Here is a 23,146-nt window from a genome sequence, read left to right as displayed (position 1 = left end):
AGAGAAATTTTGCATTGAAGAAGCCACTATTCATGACTTCTATTCTATCTGGAATCACCAAACTCTTTCTCAGCTCTCTAAGCACACACAAGATGGCCAAATAAAACAGTGCTGGCGAGAAAGCATACAAAAATGGGTGCACGAAGGAACTAAATAAGATAGCATCAACTGAACAGTTCTAAAATTAATGATTTTTACTGTGACTTATGGCCCTTCTTTTTAATGGTTCCAAAAAACAATAATGTTTCGCTTTTGCGTTATAGTCTATCATGTGAGATAGCTAACCAAGCCAAGCTTTGATTCCAGGCGGTGGAGAAGGAGTTTTGTGCATGTTCTGAGTTTCAAGGGCAGCCTAACTGTAGCCTTGAATCCATTTTAATCGGCCTGGATTCGAGGCTAGTATCAATCAATTGCGATTTTTGTAATCAATTTTCAAAAATCGATTATCAAAAATTGATTATTGAATTTCAATAATCGATTATCAAAAATGATTATCAAAAATCGAATTTCGATTATCAGATCGATTGTCAAAGATCGTTCACGTGTAAATCTAGCCTCGATCCCAGGCCGAGTTTTCGCTTTTATAACGGTTAGGCGAACAACTGGGCCTGGTACTAGTTGTCTGCGCATGCGTCAGTCGTTCGTCAGATTCTGACGAATGGATATTCTCGTTCACTTTCGTGACATTTATATTCGTGTACTATCGTGTACTAGAAGTCAGTTCCCGTTTTATCATTATTGGAATCGATTGGAATGGCTCTTAGCTGAAGCTTCTCTCTTCTCTGAAGCTTATTCTGAAGACTGAACAACAAGGGAAGAGGTATAAAGCTTTGTCAAGCTTGTTAAGGTCAGATATTTTTGTGTGGGCCCTATGGCCGGCTATGCTATCAAGTCTTGTTCATGTTTGGCAAGAATGTAGGTAGACTATAGTTTCATCATTAATATGGTGGATCAAGTGAAGAGTGTGAGCTAGAGAACTTGGTGCTGCCATCATCAGCTCGTCGACAATGACACTATAACCGAGAAATTTAATATGTATAGATCTACACGTATTTAAAATGTCTACTTCTCTGTACAGGAGCAATGGCTAATATCCAGCTATCCCAACAGTGCTCCTCTTGGCTATACTAACGGACGAGACTGGACAGTTTGAGGTAAGGGTTTAACCGTCTTTGGTTTCTTTTAATATTGTCCTATACTCACAGACACAGGACTGGAGTATGACCTGCTCATTCAAGCGTTGCTGGGTAGCTCAGAGACATCAAGAGAATCTATGTTTTCTCAAGCAATGAGTTACGAGTTGGGGCCTAGAATCAGAGAAGTCCAGCAGCCTGCTAAATCTTTTTGAAACGTAATTTGAAGGCATTCAATCATCCTGAAGTTGCCCTGGGTCACTGTAATTGTGCTGCAGCACAACTGGCAACTCCCCAGGCCTTTGTGAAGCAGCTCCCTATGTGCATCTTTTGTGTACTCACTCTGTGCATTTTCTGTGTACAAATTTCTATTATTGATTTATTAAATATTTTTGCCGACCACAAATATACAATGAAAATTTGACGCATGCGCAGACAACTAGTACCAGGCCCAGTTGTTCGCCTAACCGTTATAAAAGCGAAAACTCGGCCTGGGATCGAGGCTAGTGTAAATCAAAAATCAACTGTAAAAAATCGATTATTAAAAATCAATCTTCAAAAATCGATTTTATATTGGATGCACACACCTATCACATTCTGCCTGAATTTTGTCGCAAACGGCGTTCCATAGTTTATAGCCTAGTACATGTACTAGCTAGCTAAAAGCATGGGCTGGAGGAAATAAAGAAGAAAACATTGACCGAAACCGTCAATGCTATTTACGTAGTGTTTCCCATCCTCTCCCTTCTTATATCTATGGTAGGTACAACTCACCTCATCTTGAGAGTATCCAGACAATTAATGTTCTGCACTGCAAAGAAAAAGCCGTGTGGGTACATTAGGTAAAGATCATGGCACATACTTTACTACTGCAAAACAGTAGGTACTAGAACGTTTCTTACCATTTCAATGTACCTTGACACTAGATGGGCGTGGCCCGCCTCCAAAAAGGGAGACGGGTTACAGCCCTATCTAGCATTCGTTCTTGCTGCAGAAAAACATGCAGCACCAATCAGATTGCAGACTGCCTACATTACGTAAGCAGTTTGCATTCAGGAATGCATATGCACCAATCAGATTGTATAACCCTTACGTAATGCATTTTTGTTGGCTTCCCAGCCCCTCCCCTCTCTGTGAGCTTCGTGGTTAGAGGCGCGGCTAATTAATGATATTCATAGTTAGTACGCGATTGCTAGATAGGTATGGGGGGTGATCAGTGCCAAAACCTCCAGCTCTTTTTATTTAGTACTAAAATCATTTGCATAGTGAAGTTCTACATACAAATGATACTCTCATCTGCATGGTGAAGTTCTACATACAAATGATACTCTCATTTACCATAGATTGAAGAGTTAGAGGGATAGGAAACGGTTTGTATCTCGAGTAACATCCGCGCTACGCTGCGGTTTAATCGAGGCCATCATAACAATATCTATTTCTACACTCAGTGCATAATAAACTACAAGTAACTGTGCTTAGTCCGTGCAACTCACTTATATTTCAAGGTCTATACCTATTGTAGTAGTCATAACCAGCACGCTTACACGTTATATGTTCCAATAGCTCTAAAATAGCCTTGGGAACATATAACTTTATTGGAAAGTCTCTTTTTACTGGGTGTGGTCAGACATTAGCAAGTACTACACGTGGCTCATGGACTAGGCGTGTTATAAATTGCTGAAAGAGATGATGTCTCGAGGAAACACAGCTTTGGGAGTTACCCGGCAAAAATGTGCTTAATAGCCTCGTTCATAGGGCGTAGCGCGGATAATTTTCGAGGCTCCACTGCAGATTCAATGTAAAATCATCACGTGCACCACTCCGTTTCCTATCCCTCTAACTCTTCAATCTATGCATTTACATGGTGATTTTCTACATACAAATGATACTCTCATTTGCATGGTGAAGTTCTACATACAAATGATACTCTCATTTGCATGGTGAAGCTCTACATACAAATGATACTCTCGCATTTGCATAGTTAATTTGCTAAACTGGAAACTACTCCCCTTTTCACCTAAGAAAAGGCTCAGGGGAGAGAGTAATTTTTTTAACTCCGTTATTGGACACGCCCACTTATGTGACCAAAAAGGATTGCCACATGAGCGGGCGTGTCCAACACGTAGTTGATATGTTAATTAAAATGTCCTTCTATATACTACAATGTTAATTGTGTCCTCCTTCCACTATAAATTTACAGTTGTCCTATAGGGGCATGCGTGAAGAATGTCACGCTCCCACAGTGTTAACGTCCTAATAACTTGCGTGCCACCACTCACGCATGTACTATTTCTGTTGCTATAAATTATAGCCTCAAGTATATAAAATACATTTCTGACGGTCTGGGATCAAAGCTGAATAAAACACCCACACATTATGTAGTTATAGTGGTTTGTTCTAATTGTATTCCAACCTTCCCTTTTTCATCTGAGCCCTTCCTTATAGATGAAAAAGGGAGTGGTTTCAAGTCAATGCAAATATATATGAGTGTCATTGTAAAACTAACAAAGCTTATCATTTGCCATGCAGCGTTATTTGTATGTAGAACTTCTCATTTGTATGTAGAACTTCTCATTTATATGTAGAACTTTCATCATATGTAGAACTTCACCATGCAAATGCAAGAGTATCATTTATATGTAGAACTTCACCATGCAAATAAGAGTATCATTTGTATGTAGAAAATCACCATGCAAATAAGAGAGAGCATGTCATTTGTATGTAGAACTTTACCATGCAAATAATTTTAGTACTAAATAAAAAGAACTGGAGGTTTTGGCACTGATCACCCCCCATAGATAGGGCTGTAATCACGTCTCCCTTTTTGGAGGCGGGCCACGCCCATCTACCTTGATGCATGATGGGTAGCCTGCCATCTCCTCTTCTAGACCTCCTTCCCCTAGCCGTGTGCTGGCTCTACCTGCTCCTCTGTCCCTACACCAAGGTGGAGGAGAGCTTCAACCTGCAGGAAACTCATGGTGTCCTCTACCATCGCACAGACCTAGCCAAAGTTGTGGGAAAATTTTATGAAATGTTGTATGGAACAAACACCTATCCAACTCAGGAAGGGTGGGCTGATATTCAATGTTGAGGGGCCACTGGCCCCCTGGCCCCCCCTGTTCCTACTCCACTGCGCTGCATATATACCACGAATTGCAAGGAGACAATTTGGATCACATCATCCTAAATGAAAATGAGACACCACCTTGTACGTTGTTTTGAAATGAGAAAAACTGAAGAAGATTTTCGAAGTCAAAAGAACTGAATAGTCGCAAGAGACCTGAGATTTTCCAGCATTGTTAGTTATACTGCCCTTGTCTCCACCCTGACTCCTACGATGAAATGATACAGTGTGATACGTGCAACTTGTGGTATCATTATAGTATCTCCACTCAGTTGGAGAATATATATAGCTATAGTTGTAGAATTTTTAGGCTTTCGTTATCTTCCACTGCTGTTTTTGTTTTTCACTGTAATAATTATTGTGATGGATGTTGTTGTTTCAAAATTATATTGCTGACTAAGTGAAGTAACGATAGTTTTTTAAAGGAACAGCTATAGACAAACATTTGTAACAGACCTCTCATATAGATAACAGTGATGAACTTGATTGTATATTCACTGCATGAGCAGCAGTCTTTTGAGGATTACTTAGCAGCCCTCGATCTGCTGAAATCTCAATTTGTGGGGGAGTCATTTTTTCCAGGGGGGAGTCATTCGTGACTAGGAGTCAGTGACCGGGGGAGTCATTCCGAGCGAAGCGAGGCTATAATCGGGTCACGTTGAGATTTTTGCAAAGAAAAAAAATGGACAACGTAGGACTCAATGGAACTAGTGGCTCTGGTTGCTGCAGACCGTAACGGTTTGACTTCAAAGTTGGAGGACGCGTTAGCAAGGGCGTATACAGAGAAGAGGGCATGCAACTCACTATGTACCCTACGTACTCATCCGACTTCGTATCAGAGACCTGATATGCTAAAAATAGAATCCAATATACGGACGTGAACAAGTGGGCGGTGTTGTTTACGGAGATATAATTATGGGCGTGTACATCAGAGCTGCCTTTGCTAGCTAGTTAGCAGAGGAGGTTGGACACGCATCATCATGACGCCTTCAGTCATGTGATAATTATACACCTTTATCTCTTTCCTTGGCAATCTGTTGTAGAAATTACAACAACGGTAACGAATCGTTATGATGAATTAGATGAAGTTGTATGTGAGCTCCTCCCTGACAAACAAACTGTAGTCTAGGTAACTGCCTTATCAGTCAAGTAGGCTAAAAATCTGTGTCCTTTGATGTAAGCTTTGATGTCTCTTTGTGCATATGTAGTTATAAAAAAAAAGAAAAAAAAAAAAGAAACCTTTGACTAGCTAGGAAGAGTAGCAGCAGTAGTAGTAGGAAGAGTAGCAGTAGTAGTAGCAGTGCAAGCAGGACTAGACTAGATTAAAAAGTTGGTGGAAAGAATAACTGACCGTTTGGACGTCACCTGGCTGCCAGACTTTCATCTGGACTCTTCCCCCTGAGTAGCTGGCCTTTCTCTAAGCCATAAAACTGAGCAAGAAGCTGAAGAAGCAGCTAGACAGAGACATGTACCTAGCCTTGAGAATTGGGAGGCGTGGCTCAACTAGTTAGCCCAGCCCAGAGGAATTGTTACCGTGGGTACTGAACAACCGTAGAAGTAGGGCTACCCCTGGCTTTACTGAATTAACTAGCTGTGTCTGCTGTCTAGTTGGACCAGATTTAGCTAGATAATGGGGTAGAGAATAGTTGAGCGGTGCTGTGTGTAGCTTGAACTGTACTGGCTGGCAAGAATCTAGTAAGCACCCTATGCACTGATAACTCGTCAGAATGGAGGGTATGTTCTAGGGATCTGGACAGCTGTACATCCAAAGGAGCCAAGGAGTGCCAATCATCTTCTCCCAGTCTCTGACACGCTAAACAAAACGAGCTAGAACTGGGAGTCCCAGCTAGAATTGCTAGCCGGATCTAGACTAATAGAATGACATGGAGGCGTGGTGAGGCCGGATCCACACTAATTGATCGACCTAAAGACGCTCCTGTTCCAGATTTCACGAATGGCAAGGAAAGGGTTATAGAATTCCTTTGAGGTCAAAGGTGAGAATGTAAAAGCTTACCCCTTTCCTGTTCAGCCGCACACAATCTGGAAAATCTGGAACAGTTCCATCACTTTAGTTTGCATCTGAGCCCAACCCACCAAATTAGCCGCCCCCAATGAAGTGGCTATGGCTTGTAGAGATGGGCGTGGGTCAATGGCTGTGCATAAACTAACCATCGATTTTATGTCTTGCTGCTGCCTCGATGGAAGTATGTGTGGCCTTTAAAAGCTGCACTCTGGTCAACTAAGCTGCTTAGCAAGCATGTAGACTATTGTAGAGCTTGTGTCCACTTGTGAAGTGCCTGTGTACACAAATGGCTTGCTGCTTCCTCTTCGAAAATATTCTATGGCTACCAAGATAGTCCAGAGGATCTACCAATGGATACTAATCAGTCCTACATGCTGTATAGCTTGTTTTAAACCTTTTTTTTTTTAAGTGTCCTAATTGAACAGCAGCAGAACATCAAAGGATAATCGCATTCATGATACTATCCAATCTGCCACAGAATCCAATATCATGCAATATTCACAAGTTGATAGCACGTTCCCTCCCAGATTGTTGTTGTAAAAATTACAACAACCTGACTGGTAAAGGGTTATCAGTGCAAGTAAGAGCTAGAGAACGCTATTAAAAGAGAAACAGATTAATGGTGCTCTGACCTCCTCTGCTCATATAGATCATAATCCTGTTAAACAAAAATTGGAAAAGTGTCAAAAAAATCTAAATACTAGTCTAGATCCATCTTGGAATCTTTTCAGCAGTGTAGGGAAGGTGAGAGGGCGGTGGGAATGCTCCTAGACCACTTCTGGCTACTTGCAGTGTCTCTGTACAGCCTACAAAACAGTGGAGCATCGAGGTGCCTAATGGTGCCTAATCTTATGAGCGCACGTGATAAAACCTTTTATTTGAAAATAATTTTAGCCAGCTTGTCACATTGCCTACGCATATACATGGAAACCTTCTTGACCTAGTACTCACAAATGTTCCAAATAGAATTGTGAATATCAGTATACAGATTATGATTTGTCAATCTCTGACCATTATCCAATTATTTTTCACCTTGAAACCAACCCATGTACATATAGGAGGAAGCAAGACCAAACAAGAAACCTCTACAACTATCATAAAACAGATCAGACGCAGCTATTTCATGAGCTACAAGTTCTCAATTATATTTTTATTGCAAATACTCAGGAGCTATGGTCTTATCTAAAAGCTACCCTTATCAATGCACGAAATATATCAACTCCAATATGCAAGGTATCAAACGAACAAAGCCCTAGATGGCACACCTCAGAAATCAGGCATCTTTTAAAACAAATAAAAACTCTTAAGAAAAAGTTTAAAAAAGTCAACAACTCAGTATAAAGAAGGTAAACTATTACTACTTGAAAGTACTTTTCAAGCGAAGTGCGCTGATGCAAAAATAAAACATGAGCGCTCTATCGTTACATCCTTTTCATCTAAACCAAAAACCTTATTTAGGCATTTAAAGAGACTAAGGACAAGCCGTGCCATTCCTAAAATACTCGCCCACGAAAATTTCATGTTTTCTGACACACTCTCCCAAAGCAAACGCAATAAATAATTTTTTTCATTCTACCTTTTCAGTAAGTATTTTCATTTTACCACCAATTGAAGAAATGCCCACTCCATCCCATCAACTTCATGACATTGTGTTTGATCCGATAGAGGTCTATAAAGAATTATTATCGCTGGACACATCAAAAGCAATGGGCTGCGACAACTTACATCCAGCTCTATTAAAAATGAGTGCACTACAAATATATGAACCTGTTTCAATGCTTTTTAATATCTGTCTAAGTACTGGCTCACTTCCAGAAGAATGGAAGATACACAAGATCGTGCCAATTCCTAAGAAAGGAGACTTAACGCTCATTAAAAACTATCGCCTGATCTCTCTACTGTGTATGCTTTCTAAAATTCTGGAAAGAATTGTTTACAACCACATAATTGACTTCATTAGACCACAGCTCTCAACAAATCAATTTGGTTTCCTAAAGGGCAGATCCTGCTTATCACAGCTGCTAACATCATACAGCGAGATTGTGGAAGCTCTAAATGCTGGAGAATCCTGCGACGTTATATACTTGGACTTTGCTAAGGCGTTTGATAAAGTGTCCCATAAACAACTGTTATTCAAACTATGGAGGTTAGGCATTACAGGTAATGTATGGAAATGGTTTGAATGTTATTTGAGCAACCGAAGCCACTATGTCTGTTTAGAGGGAACAAACTCTTCATCACTATCTGTGCTATCAGGCGTACCTCAAGGCAGCATTCTCGGTCCTCTGTTGTTTTTAGTATATGTCAATGATATCACCACTCCAATCGTTAATTCGTCCATATACATCTATGCAGATGACACTAAACTAGTGAAGCGAATAGCCAATGCAGAAGACCAAGCTGACCTGCAATCTGATCTAGACCATCTTGTCACATGGTGCAAGGACTGGAACTTATCACTCAATTTAGACAAATGTGTCTACCTCCACTTTGGTAAAACCATTCATGACTCGCTATACAATTTGGACTCAAAGCTAATCTTAACAAGAGACTCTCACAAAGACCTGGGAGTGACCATCCAGAATAGTCTCTCCTGGGACCAACATATCAACAATCTATGTTCGAAGGCCTACAGCTGTTTGTACCTTATTAAAAGAAACACTCAATGCTCTCATGATCTCCATACAAAAAGAACACTTTATACTACGCTTGTTAGATCTAATTTAACATTTTGTTCGCAACTGTGGAGACCACAGACACACAAGGCCATCACAAAAGTGGAACAAATCCAGAGAAGATCTTTAAAGTTTATTCTGAACCTTACATGTAGATCTGATAGTCTCGACTACAAAAGTCGCCTCATTAAACTGGACCTTTTGCCACTAATGAACTGGCTAGAGTTGCAAGATGTCATATTTGCCGTCAGGTGTCTCCAAAAACCAGTAGACAACTTCGACATTACTGAGTTCATATCATTCTCTACCAGCAACACACGACTATCGTCTAATCACAAGCTAGTTCATAAAGGTCATCATCGCTCAAACACAACAAGACACTTTTACTTCAAAAGATTGGTCAGACTCTGGAACGCCCTCCCTTTTATAGATCTCTCTCACTCGATGTCAACTATCAAGAATCAACTCTACAAACATTTCTGGGACAGTTTTCTAGAACGCTTTGACCAATCAATAATTTGCACTTATCACCTAGTCTGTCCCTGTTGCTCTGTATAACTGTATAATTATGTATACATTTTATGTAGATCTAGTCAGGTGTTCCTTCTAGGAACTTCCTGTCAGTATGTTTAATTTCTGACGCACAACAATCTATTCACCTTGTGTAAATGTAAAGTCATACTGTAAAGCATCGATTATTATTATTATTATATTATTATATATAACCTGACGGTGGATGACGCGCGTCCAACCTCCTCTGGCTAGTTATTAGCTAACAGTGCAGTATTATTTTAGAGAAGTGTCATGACCAGTCCTAGTCCAGCCAGGTCCAAGACAACCCCTTTGAGCGGGAAGTTAAGTGCTGGGCATATTGTTAAGAAGTACCAGAGACTCAGGAAGACAGGTTTATTGTACCTAGGTTTCATCTTCTTGGAGTTGCAACTGTTGGATGGTTTGCCTTTGCCTTTGACACTGCTAGTACGAGCCATATTGCTGCTGAGAACTAGTTTTACTATGCTGCAATCAGAGATACAAAAGAAAGGGGATTGGAAACGACCGCCCACGCCCTTTGTAAAAGGACTGAGTCCGGTGAAGCACTCCGTGTAATTATTGCGCTCGCAAATAATTACATGGAGGACTGCGCTACGGTTTTGTATCCCTGGTTTCTAGCTCTCCTATCCACTAGAGATCACTCAGGGCCTGGGAGATACTTGAGAGAAGTAAGCTTATACCACTGACAAGCTCTAAGTCCGTTGTCTTTACTCTGTTTCCAATTTTTTGAGTTTAGCTTGAATTACTCTGTGTCAACTTTTCTCTGTCCCTCCTGTGAAGTCAAAACAGCAAAGGACATTGCTTGACTTGGTTATTATGTATCTAAGTGCTACATAGAATGGCTTCATGCTATAAATAAGCTGTACTGTTCATAAACGTTTGCAGTATAGTCCTTCAAACTGCTTTAGTATACTTTTAGACACACCACGGGCCTGTCCCTCCTACGACTTCATAGTAAAGGCTATTTCTTCTTGCATAGCATTTATTTGTCTAGTATAATAGTGGCTGCATGGCTTAGTCGACTTTTTAGAGCTAAATTCTCTTTACTTTTTAGAAAAATCAACATTAAAAATGATCAATTTCACTGTTTCTACGTACAGCACATGTTGAGCAGTCAAGACAGGTAATGAGCATGCTGACTATAAATATAATCCTTTGTAGTTTTAGCCACGCCCTATAACGCGGAATGCTTCACACAAAAATTTCGTAAAAATTTCGTTTCCAATCCCCTTTCTTTTGTATCTCTGCTGCAATGGAGCTAGCTAGCTAGCTAGCACAGATATAAAAAAGACTTTGATTTACCTTGTGCGGTCAAAGGTTACGCGTGGGCGTTTTTATGGGCAGTTCTAAAAATAGCTCAATACGAAGTCGGATGATTCTGAGAATAGGGCGAGTTGCATGCCCTCTTCTCTGTATTCTCTGTATACGCCTTTGGTGTTAGCCACTGTACTGAGGACACTTCAGCTCCATTCTACAGCTCAGAAGGCCTTTTTTCAAGCGTTCTGCTCATAAGCTAGACAATGCTTCTTAAATTGACGATTCGTGATATTTTGATCATTACCTAGATGAATTAGCCTCGATCCCAAGACAATTAAAAAGACCTTGGATTCGAGGCTAATAGTGCGTAGCGAGGTTGCACTCCAGTGTATCCCTAGTTTATTCCTAGGCATGAGTGACCGCCGGGGGTCACTGGTGACAGGTAGGAGTGACCGGGAGTCATTATTTTCATTACTCACGCCTATGGGATTGGCTTTGTTCACTCGATATCAGGAACGGAAGTTATTTAACCACAACCACACCCCTCGAATTCTTCACATAATAATTATAAGCTTCAGGGCACAACATTCATGGAAGAGTAGTGGATGATGCTGAAAGCCTCCTAGAGCTGTACTGTACAGCTCTAGGAGGCTTTCAGCTGTACTTTACTAAGTAGACTACTATGAGTACATTGGTACCAGGACTAGTGAGCAAGCTATAGAAACAGGTGCAGGTGGACGACGAAAAAACAGATAACCTATTGTTACTAAAATAACATTAAAATTGTTATTACAAATATTGAACATGATTAATTTGTAGGTAACCATTCAGGGCAATTAAATAATGTTCGATAGCATCCCATTATTGTTTCGAGCATTCAAAAGCAGCATTGCGGTGCCATGTCAGTAGTTTGGTCAGCACAGTACTTTACTTCATCATCTAGTCGAACACATCTCCAAGATACACGCGTACATACAAAGTGGGCTGTCCAGCACACATTCATGTATATGATTTATACTTTCCATCATTTGCTGTTTCCATTGAACCCAGCAACCATTCACTCGGATCTAGAAAACAAAGGCAACAAAAATTGCAGCTCTAACGTATTCTTAACAGAGATCGAAGTGGAGACAACAAAATGTAGTAACATATACGATACTCTCGAAGACATGATAAGGCACTAAGACATGCAGGTATTATGTCGTCACATTTCAAACATAATACTTGATACATGCATTCTTTGATACATTTTGTAGGCTAGGAAAAATTACTGGAATAAAACGCTTCATCTAGTCTCATCCACAAAGCAGATTTCTTTCACTACACGTTTTATGAATGTACATACGTACTTTCAAACAGGGAGAAATTAAAGAGGAGAAAAAGAGGTGCAACAAATGCTCTGAATGTAAAAGAAGATTGTGGTTTGTGTCAAACATGCAAAGACAGTCATGCTGTTGGGGGCAGTATACGCAAAAAACAATGCTGTCAACATAATTATATACAGAAACTGCGTTTAAACAGTTAATACACAACTTAATCGTTGATACTCACCGGCACAATGCAGGCATCTTGTAACCAAGACAATCTTCTCAGAGTATTTGTTGTACCTCTTTCTCCCTGTTTGTCATAATCAATCATTTAATAATTATTATCTCATGCATTTACATGCAGGTACATTCATTAAAGCGTGTAGGAAACAAAGAATTTACTGCTTTGTGGCTGAGATTAGATGGACTCAGCAGGAGCGTTTTCTTCCAGTAATTTCTTCTTAGCCTACAAATATATAAGGAAATTAATTATTCAATGAAAAGTGACGACATACCTGTCTTAGTGCCTTTATCCATGATAATCTCTTGAACACTACATTTTATTGTCTCCACTTTCTTTCCCAAGGGTACTTGCTTTAGAGCTGCAAACTTTGTTGCTTTGTTTCTTAGATCCAAGTGAATGGTTGCTGGGTTCACTGGAAACACCAAATGATGGAAGGTAATAACACATGTACATGAATGTGTGCTGGACAGCCCACTTTGCGTACGCGTGTACCTTGGAGACGTGTTTGACTATAGAAGTTGGTCCCTTAAAGTACTGCTGATCAAACGAGTGTTGCAAGTGTGCGCTTGCTACTGCCTCTCGCCATGTTTTTGCTTTCGCTCAACAGTATATTAGAGTGTTATAGAAGAGGTAAATAATTTGCAATGTGCTTTGATTGTTTCACAAGAAAGGGGTGTCCACAGTTAATTGATCGTCTTAAATGGCCTGTAGCCAAACAGTGGGAGCAAACCTTTGTCAAAGGCATAGACAGTGATAAGTATTAAAGACAGAATTCAATCACAGAAAGTAGTATATCTATAACAACAGTCTAAAAAGAGGTATCGAAAAGGTTGGTTTGTCTTACCAGGACCTCAACAAAGAAAATTGATTTCTGCCAGGATCTGGTGTTCAAAATGGATTCTCTTACACGTGGTATTGAGCGCGCATGCGCATTACATCCAGGAATAAGGTGTGTGTCTGTAAGTTCACAAAAATTAATAATTGCTACTAAGCAGTTACAGCTGGAACAGACACACAGACAGACACACACATGTAGTCAGCTTTACCATATCCCTTGTGCGGCTACGCCTCGAGGCATAACTACTGCTTTTGAATGCTCAAAACAATAAATCAGTGGGATACCATCAAATGAAAAATTCCAAAAACACCGTTACCGTATTCACCCAAATTACCGGGACACTCTATTCTAAGGGACACTTACGTAATTTTTTTCACTCTATATTAAGGAACAACAGGAAATGTAAATATTTATAAGAGCATGCCCCTAACGTCAGCTCGATAGACACTCAAAACTCTTAGAAACTCTCTGGATTCTACTCTCTGGCACCGTAATATGTCACTGACGGTTGAAGACACCACTTTGTAGACATGGAACCCGCGTACACAGCTTCTAAACTGCACGAAAGACATTTTAGCTGCAGAGCTAGCCTCGGCCTGGAATCAAGGCCGTGTACGTACCTTAAATGGGGAAATATTCGTTCTAATTACTACGGGACACCCTAATACAAGGGACACTTCGACTTTAACGTAATTTTTCTTGCTCTATTCCAAGGGACACTGCAAGCCGTAATTATTTTTTTGTGTCCCGGTAATTCGGGTGAATACGGTAACGATACATGTTCTTAACTTACTGCCATTACTTACTTTGGTAACAATGTGAGTCTGTTCATCGTCCATGCACCTGCACCTGCACCTTGCTCACTGAAGTCCAGGTACCAATAATAATTATACTCATAGTACAGTAGAGCTGTGCAGCTCTAGGAGGCATTCAACATCATCCACTACTCCTCCATAATTATGTTGACAGTACCTATTGTTGTGCCCAGTGTCCCAGTGCAACTGAGAATTCGAGGGGTGTGGTTGTGGTTAAATTTAACTTCCGTTCTTGACAAGTGAACAAAGCCAATCCCTCACGCCTATGACATCGGTACGTTCTGACAAAAATCGGTAGTTTTTTCAAGTTATCACTGCTCGGACTGAAAGCGATTTGGCCTATCCAAGTTTTCGCTGGATAGTAGTCCCATGCCATCTGTTAGTGTGTGTAATTAGTTTGAATCAATCTTGTTTTGTTTGTCCCTTTTACCTGACGCACTGTGATGTTTCGGCGACGAATTACTCCCTCACCTAAGTCTACAAGGATGGCTAGAATCACAGCTCCCGAGTTGGAACAGTTTATAGTCGCTACAGTTGAGTTGACGGGACGTATGCTAGGAGCAGGTGCTTATGGCAGTGTGGAGGAGGTGGAGATACCTGGAGCAACGGTAGCTGCCAAGAAACTGCACCAACAGCTTGTCAACCTGGGCTCTCCACAGCAGGTAGATCTATTTCTAGCTCCACTGTTTATTTTTCTAGTCAGCATAGATTATATTTACTGGCTGTTTCCCCCCCACAGGTTAAGAAATGGGTGAATGATTTCGTGGAGGAGTGTAAGCTGATGAGCCAGCTCCGTCACCCTCACATAGTACAGTTCCTGGGGGTGTGCTATCTCCCTGGAGCCCAACTCCCCGTCCTACTGATGGAGAAGCTACAAACCAGCCTCGACAACCTTCTGGAAGCTAGACCCAACATTCCTATTGACCTCAAAGTGCACCTTCTGACGGGGACTGGCCGAGGGGTGGTCTATCTGCACAGCCGCACTCCACCCATTGCTCATCGTGATCTGTCTGCCAAGAACATTCTAGTCGATAACGGTCTCAATGCCAAGATAGCAGACTTGGGTGTTTCTAGGATTGTGAACATTCAGCCTGGCCGGCTAGCTGCCTCGATGACTCAAATGCCAGGCACTGGTGTATACATGCCACCAGAGGCAGCTCAAGAGGAAGGGGTCACACGATACAACACTGCCATAGACATCTTCTCCTTTGGTGTGGTATCTCTCTTCACACTGACACAAACCTTCCCCAAAGATCTTAAACCTGCTGCATATCGAGATCCTGCTACTCGAAAGATTGTTGGCCGATCAGAAATCGAACGGCGTGAAGATTACATTGTTCCAATGAAAGCAGCTCTTGGTGAGACCCACCCCCTAGTCCAGTTAACCCTCGCTTGCCTGGAGTTTGACCAAGAAGATCGACCATCTGCTGTGGTGGTGTTGAGAGGATTGGAGGAGGTTAGAACAACACTCCCTCAGAACTGCACCCAGACCAAGCTGGAACTGATTCAACAGGTAGCTGTGAAGGATGAAGAGATACAGCAAGTTGCTGAAGAGAAACAAGCAACTATCAATCGTCTTCAAGCTGAGAATCGGGAGGAAGTGCGTGGACTGGAAGAACTGACCACTCTCCAACAAGAGCAGTTGGAAGTTCAACGCAGAGAAATTGCTCATCTCTCCAGTTCAGTGAGGTCTCTACAGATACAGCCTCGGGAGGACACACCTCAGGGCTCAGGACAGAGAGAGGTGACTGTGTGAGGGGGGAGTTGTGCCTCAATATGTATTGTCTTGAGTGTAATTTTGGTTCCCATTGCCTAGAATAAGAATAATAGTTTTGATGAGCAAATGTATGCCCACAAGAAGGGTGGTCGTGTCAGTGCCACGGGATGGGGCAATGGGTTGGGATGGCAACAACTACTAAAACGCCCTTAATTAATTTATGCGTAAAATAATACAACCTTAATTGTTTGTGCACTCACATAATGTTCAATGAATTTATTATTACAGGCAACCACAAACAAAACCACACAATCAATCAAGATTGTTGATTCGAGCACTGGAAACGCATTGCTACCACACAAGTCGACCACACCACAACCAACTGTTCCTACTGCCATCACCTTCAACTGGACAACATGCAAGGATAAACCAGAGGAGATGAGTGTGTACGATCAGCCTGTGGCTATCAACGGGAAGCTGTACACGAGAGGCTGGAGTAACAGGACTGGTGGCACTGTGCTAGTGTACACACCAGATCAGGATAGCTGGGGTGTGCTGCCACTACCTCTAGTGGAGGACTTCACCATAGCAATACTGAGAGGTCAACTGCTAGTAGTCGGAGGTAAAGACAAGTCTACTAGTATGAAAACGAATATCATCCTAACATTCGATGAAAGCTCTCGACAATGGGTCCAGTCACTTCCCCGCATGCCAAAAGCATTAACTTTTCCAAAAGTTGTTGAACATCAGAACCATCTGATCGTTATCAGTGGACGTGACTCAGACGGCCATATGATAGCTGACGTGAACATTCTGAATACAAGTAACAAATGGATCATAGCCGAACCAATTCCCAGAACTGTTCTCTACAGCACTTGCCTAATTGGAGACACACTGTATCTTGTAGGTCAAGTCACTAAAGAAGTGTTTCGAGCTCATATACCCTCCCTCATATCACGAGCCAGTTCTGGTGTGTGGAAATCTGTCGCTCATGTACCCTCCCTCATATCACGAGCCAGATCTGGTGTGTGGGAATCTGTCGCAAGTGTGCCATTCTATCGGTCATCTCCCATCGCCATCGGCAATACCCTCCTGACTGTGGGGGGTAAGGATAAGGATGGAGGTATCGCTACCTCAAGCATCCATCTGTACGATCCCACTAAAAACCAGTGGACACAATGTGGTGACCTTCCCGAGGAAATGAACTCTTGTCAGTGCATTGATCTATCTGGCAAACTGTATGTACTTGGTGGTGCTAGAGGTACCAGCACTATCAGATCTGTGTACACATCAATACACACTAGTAGTTCATTTTAATTGGAATTCCATGTTTATTATATAATTATAAGCATCATTATCGTACAATTATGTGTCAGTTGATTGAATGTTGTTTCCGAAAAAATTATACATTATATCAAGAGTTCATTAGAAAGAGTACGCAACTCCAATAGACTGTGCACAAAAAGCATATGCATTCCTCCACTCTCTACGTCACAGCTGTTGTAACCGCAACAAGTAGGAAAGGCAATGAATAAAATTAGTAACGCTGTTATTCATTGCCTTTCCTACCGCAGTTGTAAATGAATAACATTAGTGATAATCATCACTATGTTATTCATTGCAAATTTGATTTCACAGTTTATTGCTTTTTAATAAGTGCTGACATCAGCGTTTTACATTCAAATTGCACAGGAAGCGTAGCCTCTACACAGGCTCTCCTTTTTCTGTTCTTTATCACAATCGTTCAATAAGATAAAATACTGTATTAATCGTTCAATGAGATAAAATACGGTATTAATTGGAGGAATAAAGAAAGAAATAGACGTAGAGTTAGGAAAAAGGAGTGCCTGTATCGGGAAGTCGCGTGAGGGTAGAAGGGTGGTAGAAGGGTGAAAATGAGCGTGGGCATGCTGAGCTAGAGATGTTAGACTGCCCACGTAGAGATCTATGACTAATAAAACTTTGCCTGCAGCAAGCTGGACATGGACTTGGAACTGGAAGTTTGCAAGCACTATAGCTAGCTATACCTTAGGCTTAGCTAGATGATCTACTAGTTATTATGTTCAGATTCTATCAGACTATCCACCTTTTCTTGTGTCTTTCTACATGCTATTATATAGTCTACTGATAGTATAGATCAAGAATAGCTTAGTCATCATTATCATATAGCAGGTAGCTACTGCCACCAGAGCTGGCCACGCTGGTTCTCTGATCTGACTTGCAGCACAGCTTGGTGTTGTCTCAGTACAATTAACTCTGAATGCGTGGGAGAATATCTACGTCACGATTGTGGGCTACATATCGCCCACGTTCATAAAAATCCTTGTGGATCACGCGAATTCCCAAACCAGGCTTTACTTTTTCTTAACTGTACGCCCATTTCTTTCTTTGCTGCCTCACTATGTCTTTCATGGATGAACAGTGACGACAGCAAGAAAAAGTAAGGCCTGGGATCGAGGCTACAGGAAGCGACTCATCACCGACTGTGCAGATATTTTTCCATATTGCACACCCGGAAGTATTATTGCACACTTGTTATTGCACACTAGGAAGTGACTCTTATTTGGAATAAAACGTTTTCAGCAGTGAGAGAAGAAGAAAAACATAGTTTACACACTTATAATCATGCATTGCAATGTTTATCAGTCTCTTTTCTTGTTTTCTGATGCTCTGTATCACTTCTGTGCTCTTTTTGCAGTGAAGCTGAGGGTCAGGAGGTTGTCAGTGTTCATATTTAACGCATCAAACAGGCATCAGTGTTGGGAGTGGGTGCTTTGAGCGGAGTATTGCACATGTAGAAGTGTACTGCACCACCATATAAGCCTGTTCAGGCTTGTATAAAGTCGTTTTGGCTTCAAAAACGGTTGTCACACTTTTCTTCAGTTATAGCGGTGCATGTTTCCTCTCAGTTCTGATACACTGGAGCATGATAGAAAGCAAGCACATGCTGTTTATCCTTCAGAACTATCCATTTTCAAAACGGGTTGCTGGTTGTCAACGTTTTTCTTGTCTTTTATTATATACACAAGACAACATACAGTAACAGTGAAGCACACTTGTATACAGTTGGTGTGGTGACATACAAACAATCAGTGTAACCATAGAAACAGACAAGATTGAGGGGGGGGGCTCACACCCACAACTCTGCAGTGACTAGAATCAGGACTAGCTCTCCAGTCACCACTAAGCTATTATGAGTTCCACTAGAGGCAGAGTTCAAAGTGGCAGCTCTCTCCAACGCGTGTCTGTTGAGCTCTGACAGTTCCACCATGCAGCTCCACAACTTGTGGGATGGCTTGTCAAGACTTGCTGAGGTCAGCAGTCACACTCTGTAGCTCAGCGATAACCTCATCTTCGTTGAAGGACTGACGAGATAGCTCCTGGAGAGAGATACGAATACCATCCTCTCTCTCGCGAAGAAACTGCCCTGTCATGTGTGTGGGTGTGTGTGTGTGTGTGTGTGGGGGGTCTGATTATACAGTATGTACATTGTATATAATATCAGTGTTCTACGAGTTATGCACTTGTCAAAGTAATGCCCCACCTCCCCCCTACCGGGGATAAATGGGGATTAGTTGGGGATTAGACTGCTCCCCTACCGATGGGAATTAGACAGATCACCTGATGCATGCATTGGGTCAAAGGTCAATTAAAGATCACATGATGTCTGCCACACTCTTCCTTCCAACACATGCTGAGTACAGTGAGAGCAAAATTTACAGTTCCTTAATCCTGAGCAATCTCTGCCTTCTTGACTTCACTAGCTATAGGAGTATAGCTGTCAATATTTATATAGTACTTCTGATACTTCTGTTTATCTTCTCGCTAGAAACCACGAAGAAATAGCTATAGTGTGATACAGGTCTAATCCCCACATCACCTCCATGTTGTACTAGGGGCTACCAGGGGATTAGACCAAATAACATGCCCAAAGGTAGGGGTATTAGATCAGGTGATTGGTCTAATCCCTACCTGTCCCCGGTATGGGGGGGGGTGGGGCATTAGATTGACAAGTGCATTAGTGACTGAAATATTCCAGCCTATAAGGTGTGTGTAGTAGGGAGGGTAGAATGTGTGTGAACGTACTGTACATTGATATAGGATTAACTCTAGCTGGTATTTAAGCCATGACTGATGGTCCCACTCACTAGTGTTCATCTTGAGCACGACTAGGGACATGGCAGCAAGGACACTCTCTCCGTGGAAGAATAGGGCATCCCATATACGCAGGACCAACTGGAACGGAAGCTGTGGGTGGGGAGGAGGGGTCAAAGTACAGTAATTAGCGTAGAAAAACAAGCTCAGTACGAAAAACACATGACAGAATGTCAGGACTAGAGGCGATGATCACGATGTGATCACATGACACACACTACACAGCGTCTAGATAGAGCTTCACAAACCAAGCAGCACTGTACTCTGAGACATTCACATGAACACTTGTTCTGGGGGAGGGGCACACGTTAAATAAACCGATGACATCACTCAGTAATAATACACGTGTACACAGCATCACTGTCGCTAGATAATAATTATAACTATCCTTCCCTACATGTAGTAGGAGGGCTGTACATTGTGACTGTGAGATACACTACATACACCCGCCCACACACACACGCCCACACTCCTCACCAGATGCCTGTCTAGTTTGGGTAACAGCCTCTTCCTCATGTCAGCATGATAGTCACAATAGGCCAACAGTTTGGGCAGCCCTGGTATCAGTAGACCATGCATATAGCGTACTTCTTGTTCCCTATTAAAGCCACGAGAGCCCAGAATGCATCCTCTTCATTGAGAGACATGAGTAGCACGGCTGCAATACTGCTCATCCCCTGACAATAGCCCAGGCTCTGTGTGTGTGTGTGTGTTTAAGGGTAAACAAGAAGTATCATTTGTGTGGGAGAAATTGTGTCAACTGTTCGCATTACTAGCTCACGGAATGCTCACTTAAATTTATGGTTGGCATGTGATGTCCAAGTTGATAAATCTTTAAGGCCTTGTATTATAAAAGAAAAAAAAACTGAAAAAACAGACAACATGAAGACAGACAGGAACAGGAAAAGCAAACAGATGCCCGACCTTGAGAGTCGAGAATGATGGGTTAAAAGAGTCTTTATAACGGTGCATCAGCCCTCCCCAGGAAGTTATAAAAAGCAATCAATATCAAAACTAAGAGATGCATTCTGTAGCTCTATAGGATAGCAGTACAAGACTGGTAACCTTGAGTAGTGCAGAACTCTGGTAATGATGGTCACTCTCTCTTGTGTGTTGTTTCTCTATGGTGGCTCTCGAGGTACACCACCTGTGACCCTGTGTGTGTGTGTGGACGTGTGTGTGTGTGTGAGGGGAGTCGATGTTTATGGTAGGAACACAGTGGAGGTATGACATGCGTGCCTCGATTTAGTAATTATCCTCTGCAATAACGTTGAGCGTGGGGCGGAATTATGCCTCGATTATCCGCCCACGCTCAATGTTATTGCAGAGGTTAATTGTTAAATCGAGGCACGCGTGTCGTACCTCCTCTGGTAGGAACATATACTGTACAGATATCCACAGCTCCACAAGTACTGCATACAATGTATTGAGGCAACAATGTATGGTGTGATATTAGGTCAAAATTAGTGACTGCAATAATTCAATGAGGGTGTCTTTCATAATTCTTATGAGGGTGTACTTTCCAGTGAGGGTGTTTGCTATTCGTATGAGGGTGTACTTTCTGCCAGTGAGGGTGTTTGCTATTCTTATGAGGGTTTACTTTCTGCCAGTGAGGGTGCTTGCTATTCTTATGAGGGTGTACTTTCTGCCAGTGAGGGTGTTTGCTATTCTTATGAGGGTGTACTTTCTGCCAGTGAGGGTGTTTGCTATTCTTATGAGGGTGTACTTTCTGCCAGTGAGAGTGTTTGCTATTCTTACTTTCTGCCAGTGAGGGTGTTTGCTATTCTTATGAGGGTTTACTTTCTGCCAGTGAGGGTGTTTGCTATTCTTATGAGGGTGTATCTTGCTAAAGGGCAGCACCAAAAAGCATGGAAACAAGAGTCCCTCGCTTGCATGTTCCCTAGACCTCAAACAATGTGAAAGTTGCTGCGATTGGCCAAGGCAAACACCAAAAAGTTAGCTTAGCTACTTAGCAGTGCGAGGGAAGCCTGAGGAGTAAGTCAATCCATAGATACATCCGACTAGAAAAACATTTGCAATGTGAAAAATTGCTAGGATTGGCCAGGGGAACCACAAAAAATACTGGTTTTACATAGGATTGGCAGTGGGTTTGCCCGTGTTTAGCAATATTTCAATTATTTTGACTCATGTTCGAACTGTTTTATCTCTGCAGGGAAAGGCCACATCAAGAAACTGAATGGGCAGATAGTTTATTTAGCCTTTTCTCTCTTTGTATCTCTCATTTCATAATCCATGAATGTTTTAAATGTATGAATATTGTCATTTTAAAAATTGCACTATTTCGACGTTTCACCGCTCTTTGTCTGACTGACTAAGTAAGTAAGTAAGTAAGTAAGTAAGTGAGTAAGTTTCTTGCCCAGCATTTACTCCAAGTACAGCCCTCTCCAGGACATTCTGCACAGGGTTTCCAAACGACTACAACCTGGATTACAAAGCGTTTCTTCAGATTTGCGATTGCTTCCACGAGGCAGATGACCTCTCAGTCTCTATTTTTCTTACCTAGACAATTCCGCCATCTTTAATGACTCAGCAATTACGTTGTGGCCAAATAATAGATAGGCGTGGCTAAGAAACCGTGCGCCTAAAATCAGTGCAGTGCTTTTTCAGAGCCTGGAGGTGTTGCTTTTCTTCACACTGTTCAGCTCTAGCTCCCTTTCTCTGACAAGCATGCTATATGTACTGGCTATATATCATGCTCTTAAAATGGCTGTCATTTAATACGGATTCACAAATTCAATATATCAAGCAATATTACTCAGTATAATCATTATAGTCCAGAGATAATCTGATTAGTCCTGTCTTCTCTTCTTGAACTTCTGTACTGCCTCTTGACGTTCCACTTGTATTGAAAAAGAAAGGGAATCCGACTAGAAAAACATTTGCAATGTGAAAAATTGCTAGGATTGGCCAGGGGAACCACAAAAAAGCGTGGAAACAAGAAATCCACTGAAACCCACTGCCAATCCTATGTAAAACCATAGATAGAGTAGAAGAGGGATTGGAAACGGAAGTGATTCACGTGATGTTTTACAATGAAGTCTACGTAGTGGCTCTGGGACCATCCGTGTATCTCCTCATAACTCCCGCAAAAGCCCGGGAAACTTATTGTGTCCAAAGCATACATCTCAGAGCTACCCCCCATTACTGAATCACATGCCCCCTGATAGTAGGTATCAATTGGAAACAAAAATATATAATCTCGATTGTCGTGAAGTAGCTAGAGGTACGCAGAGCGCTTTTTCATGCTTGTGTTCCTATAGTGCCTTTGATATAGCTAAGGCTTTG

The 23,146-nt window shown here is 41.7% G+C and overlaps 2 protein-coding genes, 2 long non-coding RNA genes and 1 pseudogene across 4 annotated transcripts; 3 read left to right on the top strand and 2 right to left on the bottom strand.

The window, feature by feature from the left end:
• Nucleotides 1-515: 515 nt before the first annotated feature.
• LOC135344000 (uncharacterized) lies at nucleotides 516-1,563 on the top strand. Its single transcript, XR_010397309.1, has 2 exons — nucleotides 516-1,154; nucleotides 1,206-1,563. It is a non-coding gene; the product is annotated as an uncharacterized LOC135344000 (long non-coding RNA).
• A 6,333-nt stretch (nucleotides 1,564-7,896) lies between these two features.
• Nucleotides 7,897-9,609, top strand: LOC135344324 (uncharacterized). The gene is made up of 2 exons (XM_064541492.1): nucleotides 7,897-8,440; nucleotides 8,636-9,609. Exons 1-2 carry the CDS (start codon nucleotides 7,897-7,899, stop codon nucleotides 9,511-9,513), a joined length of 1,422 nt encoding a protein of 473 aa, XP_064397562.1. The 3' UTR covers nucleotides 9,514-9,609.
• A 1,976-nt stretch (nucleotides 9,610-11,585) lies between these two features.
• LOC135343998 (uncharacterized) lies at nucleotides 11,586-14,365 on the bottom strand. Its single transcript, XR_010397307.1, has 5 exons — nucleotides 13,960-14,365; nucleotides 12,587-12,727; nucleotides 12,474-12,537; nucleotides 12,316-12,381; nucleotides 11,586-11,831 (listed from the first exon to the last, which is right to left on the bottom strand). It is a non-coding gene; the product is annotated as an uncharacterized LOC135343998 (long non-coding RNA).
• LOC135343954 (uncharacterized) lies at nucleotides 14,224-17,090 on the top strand. The gene is made up of 3 exons (XM_064541006.1): nucleotides 14,224-14,630; nucleotides 14,708-15,712; nucleotides 15,974-17,090. Exons 1-3 carry the CDS (start codon nucleotides 14,412-14,414, stop codon nucleotides 17,000-17,002), a joined length of 2,253 nt encoding a protein of 750 aa, XP_064397076.1. The 5' UTR covers nucleotides 14,224-14,411; the 3' UTR covers nucleotides 17,003-17,090.
• Nucleotides 17,091-18,812: 1,722 nt separating this feature from the next.
• LOC135343652 (USP6 N-terminal-like protein) lies at nucleotides 18,813-20,526 on the bottom strand (annotated as a pseudogene).
• Between the last annotated feature and the right edge of the window lie 2,620 nt (nucleotides 20,527-23,146).

Source organism: Halichondria panicea, chromosome 11, assembly GCF_963675165.1.
Source record: "Halichondria panicea chromosome 11, odHalPani1.1, whole genome shotgun sequence".
NCBI lineage: Eukaryota > Metazoa > Porifera > Demospongiae > Suberitida > Halichondriidae > Halichondria > Halichondria panicea.
This window is presented reverse-complemented; position numbering and strand designations above follow the sequence as displayed.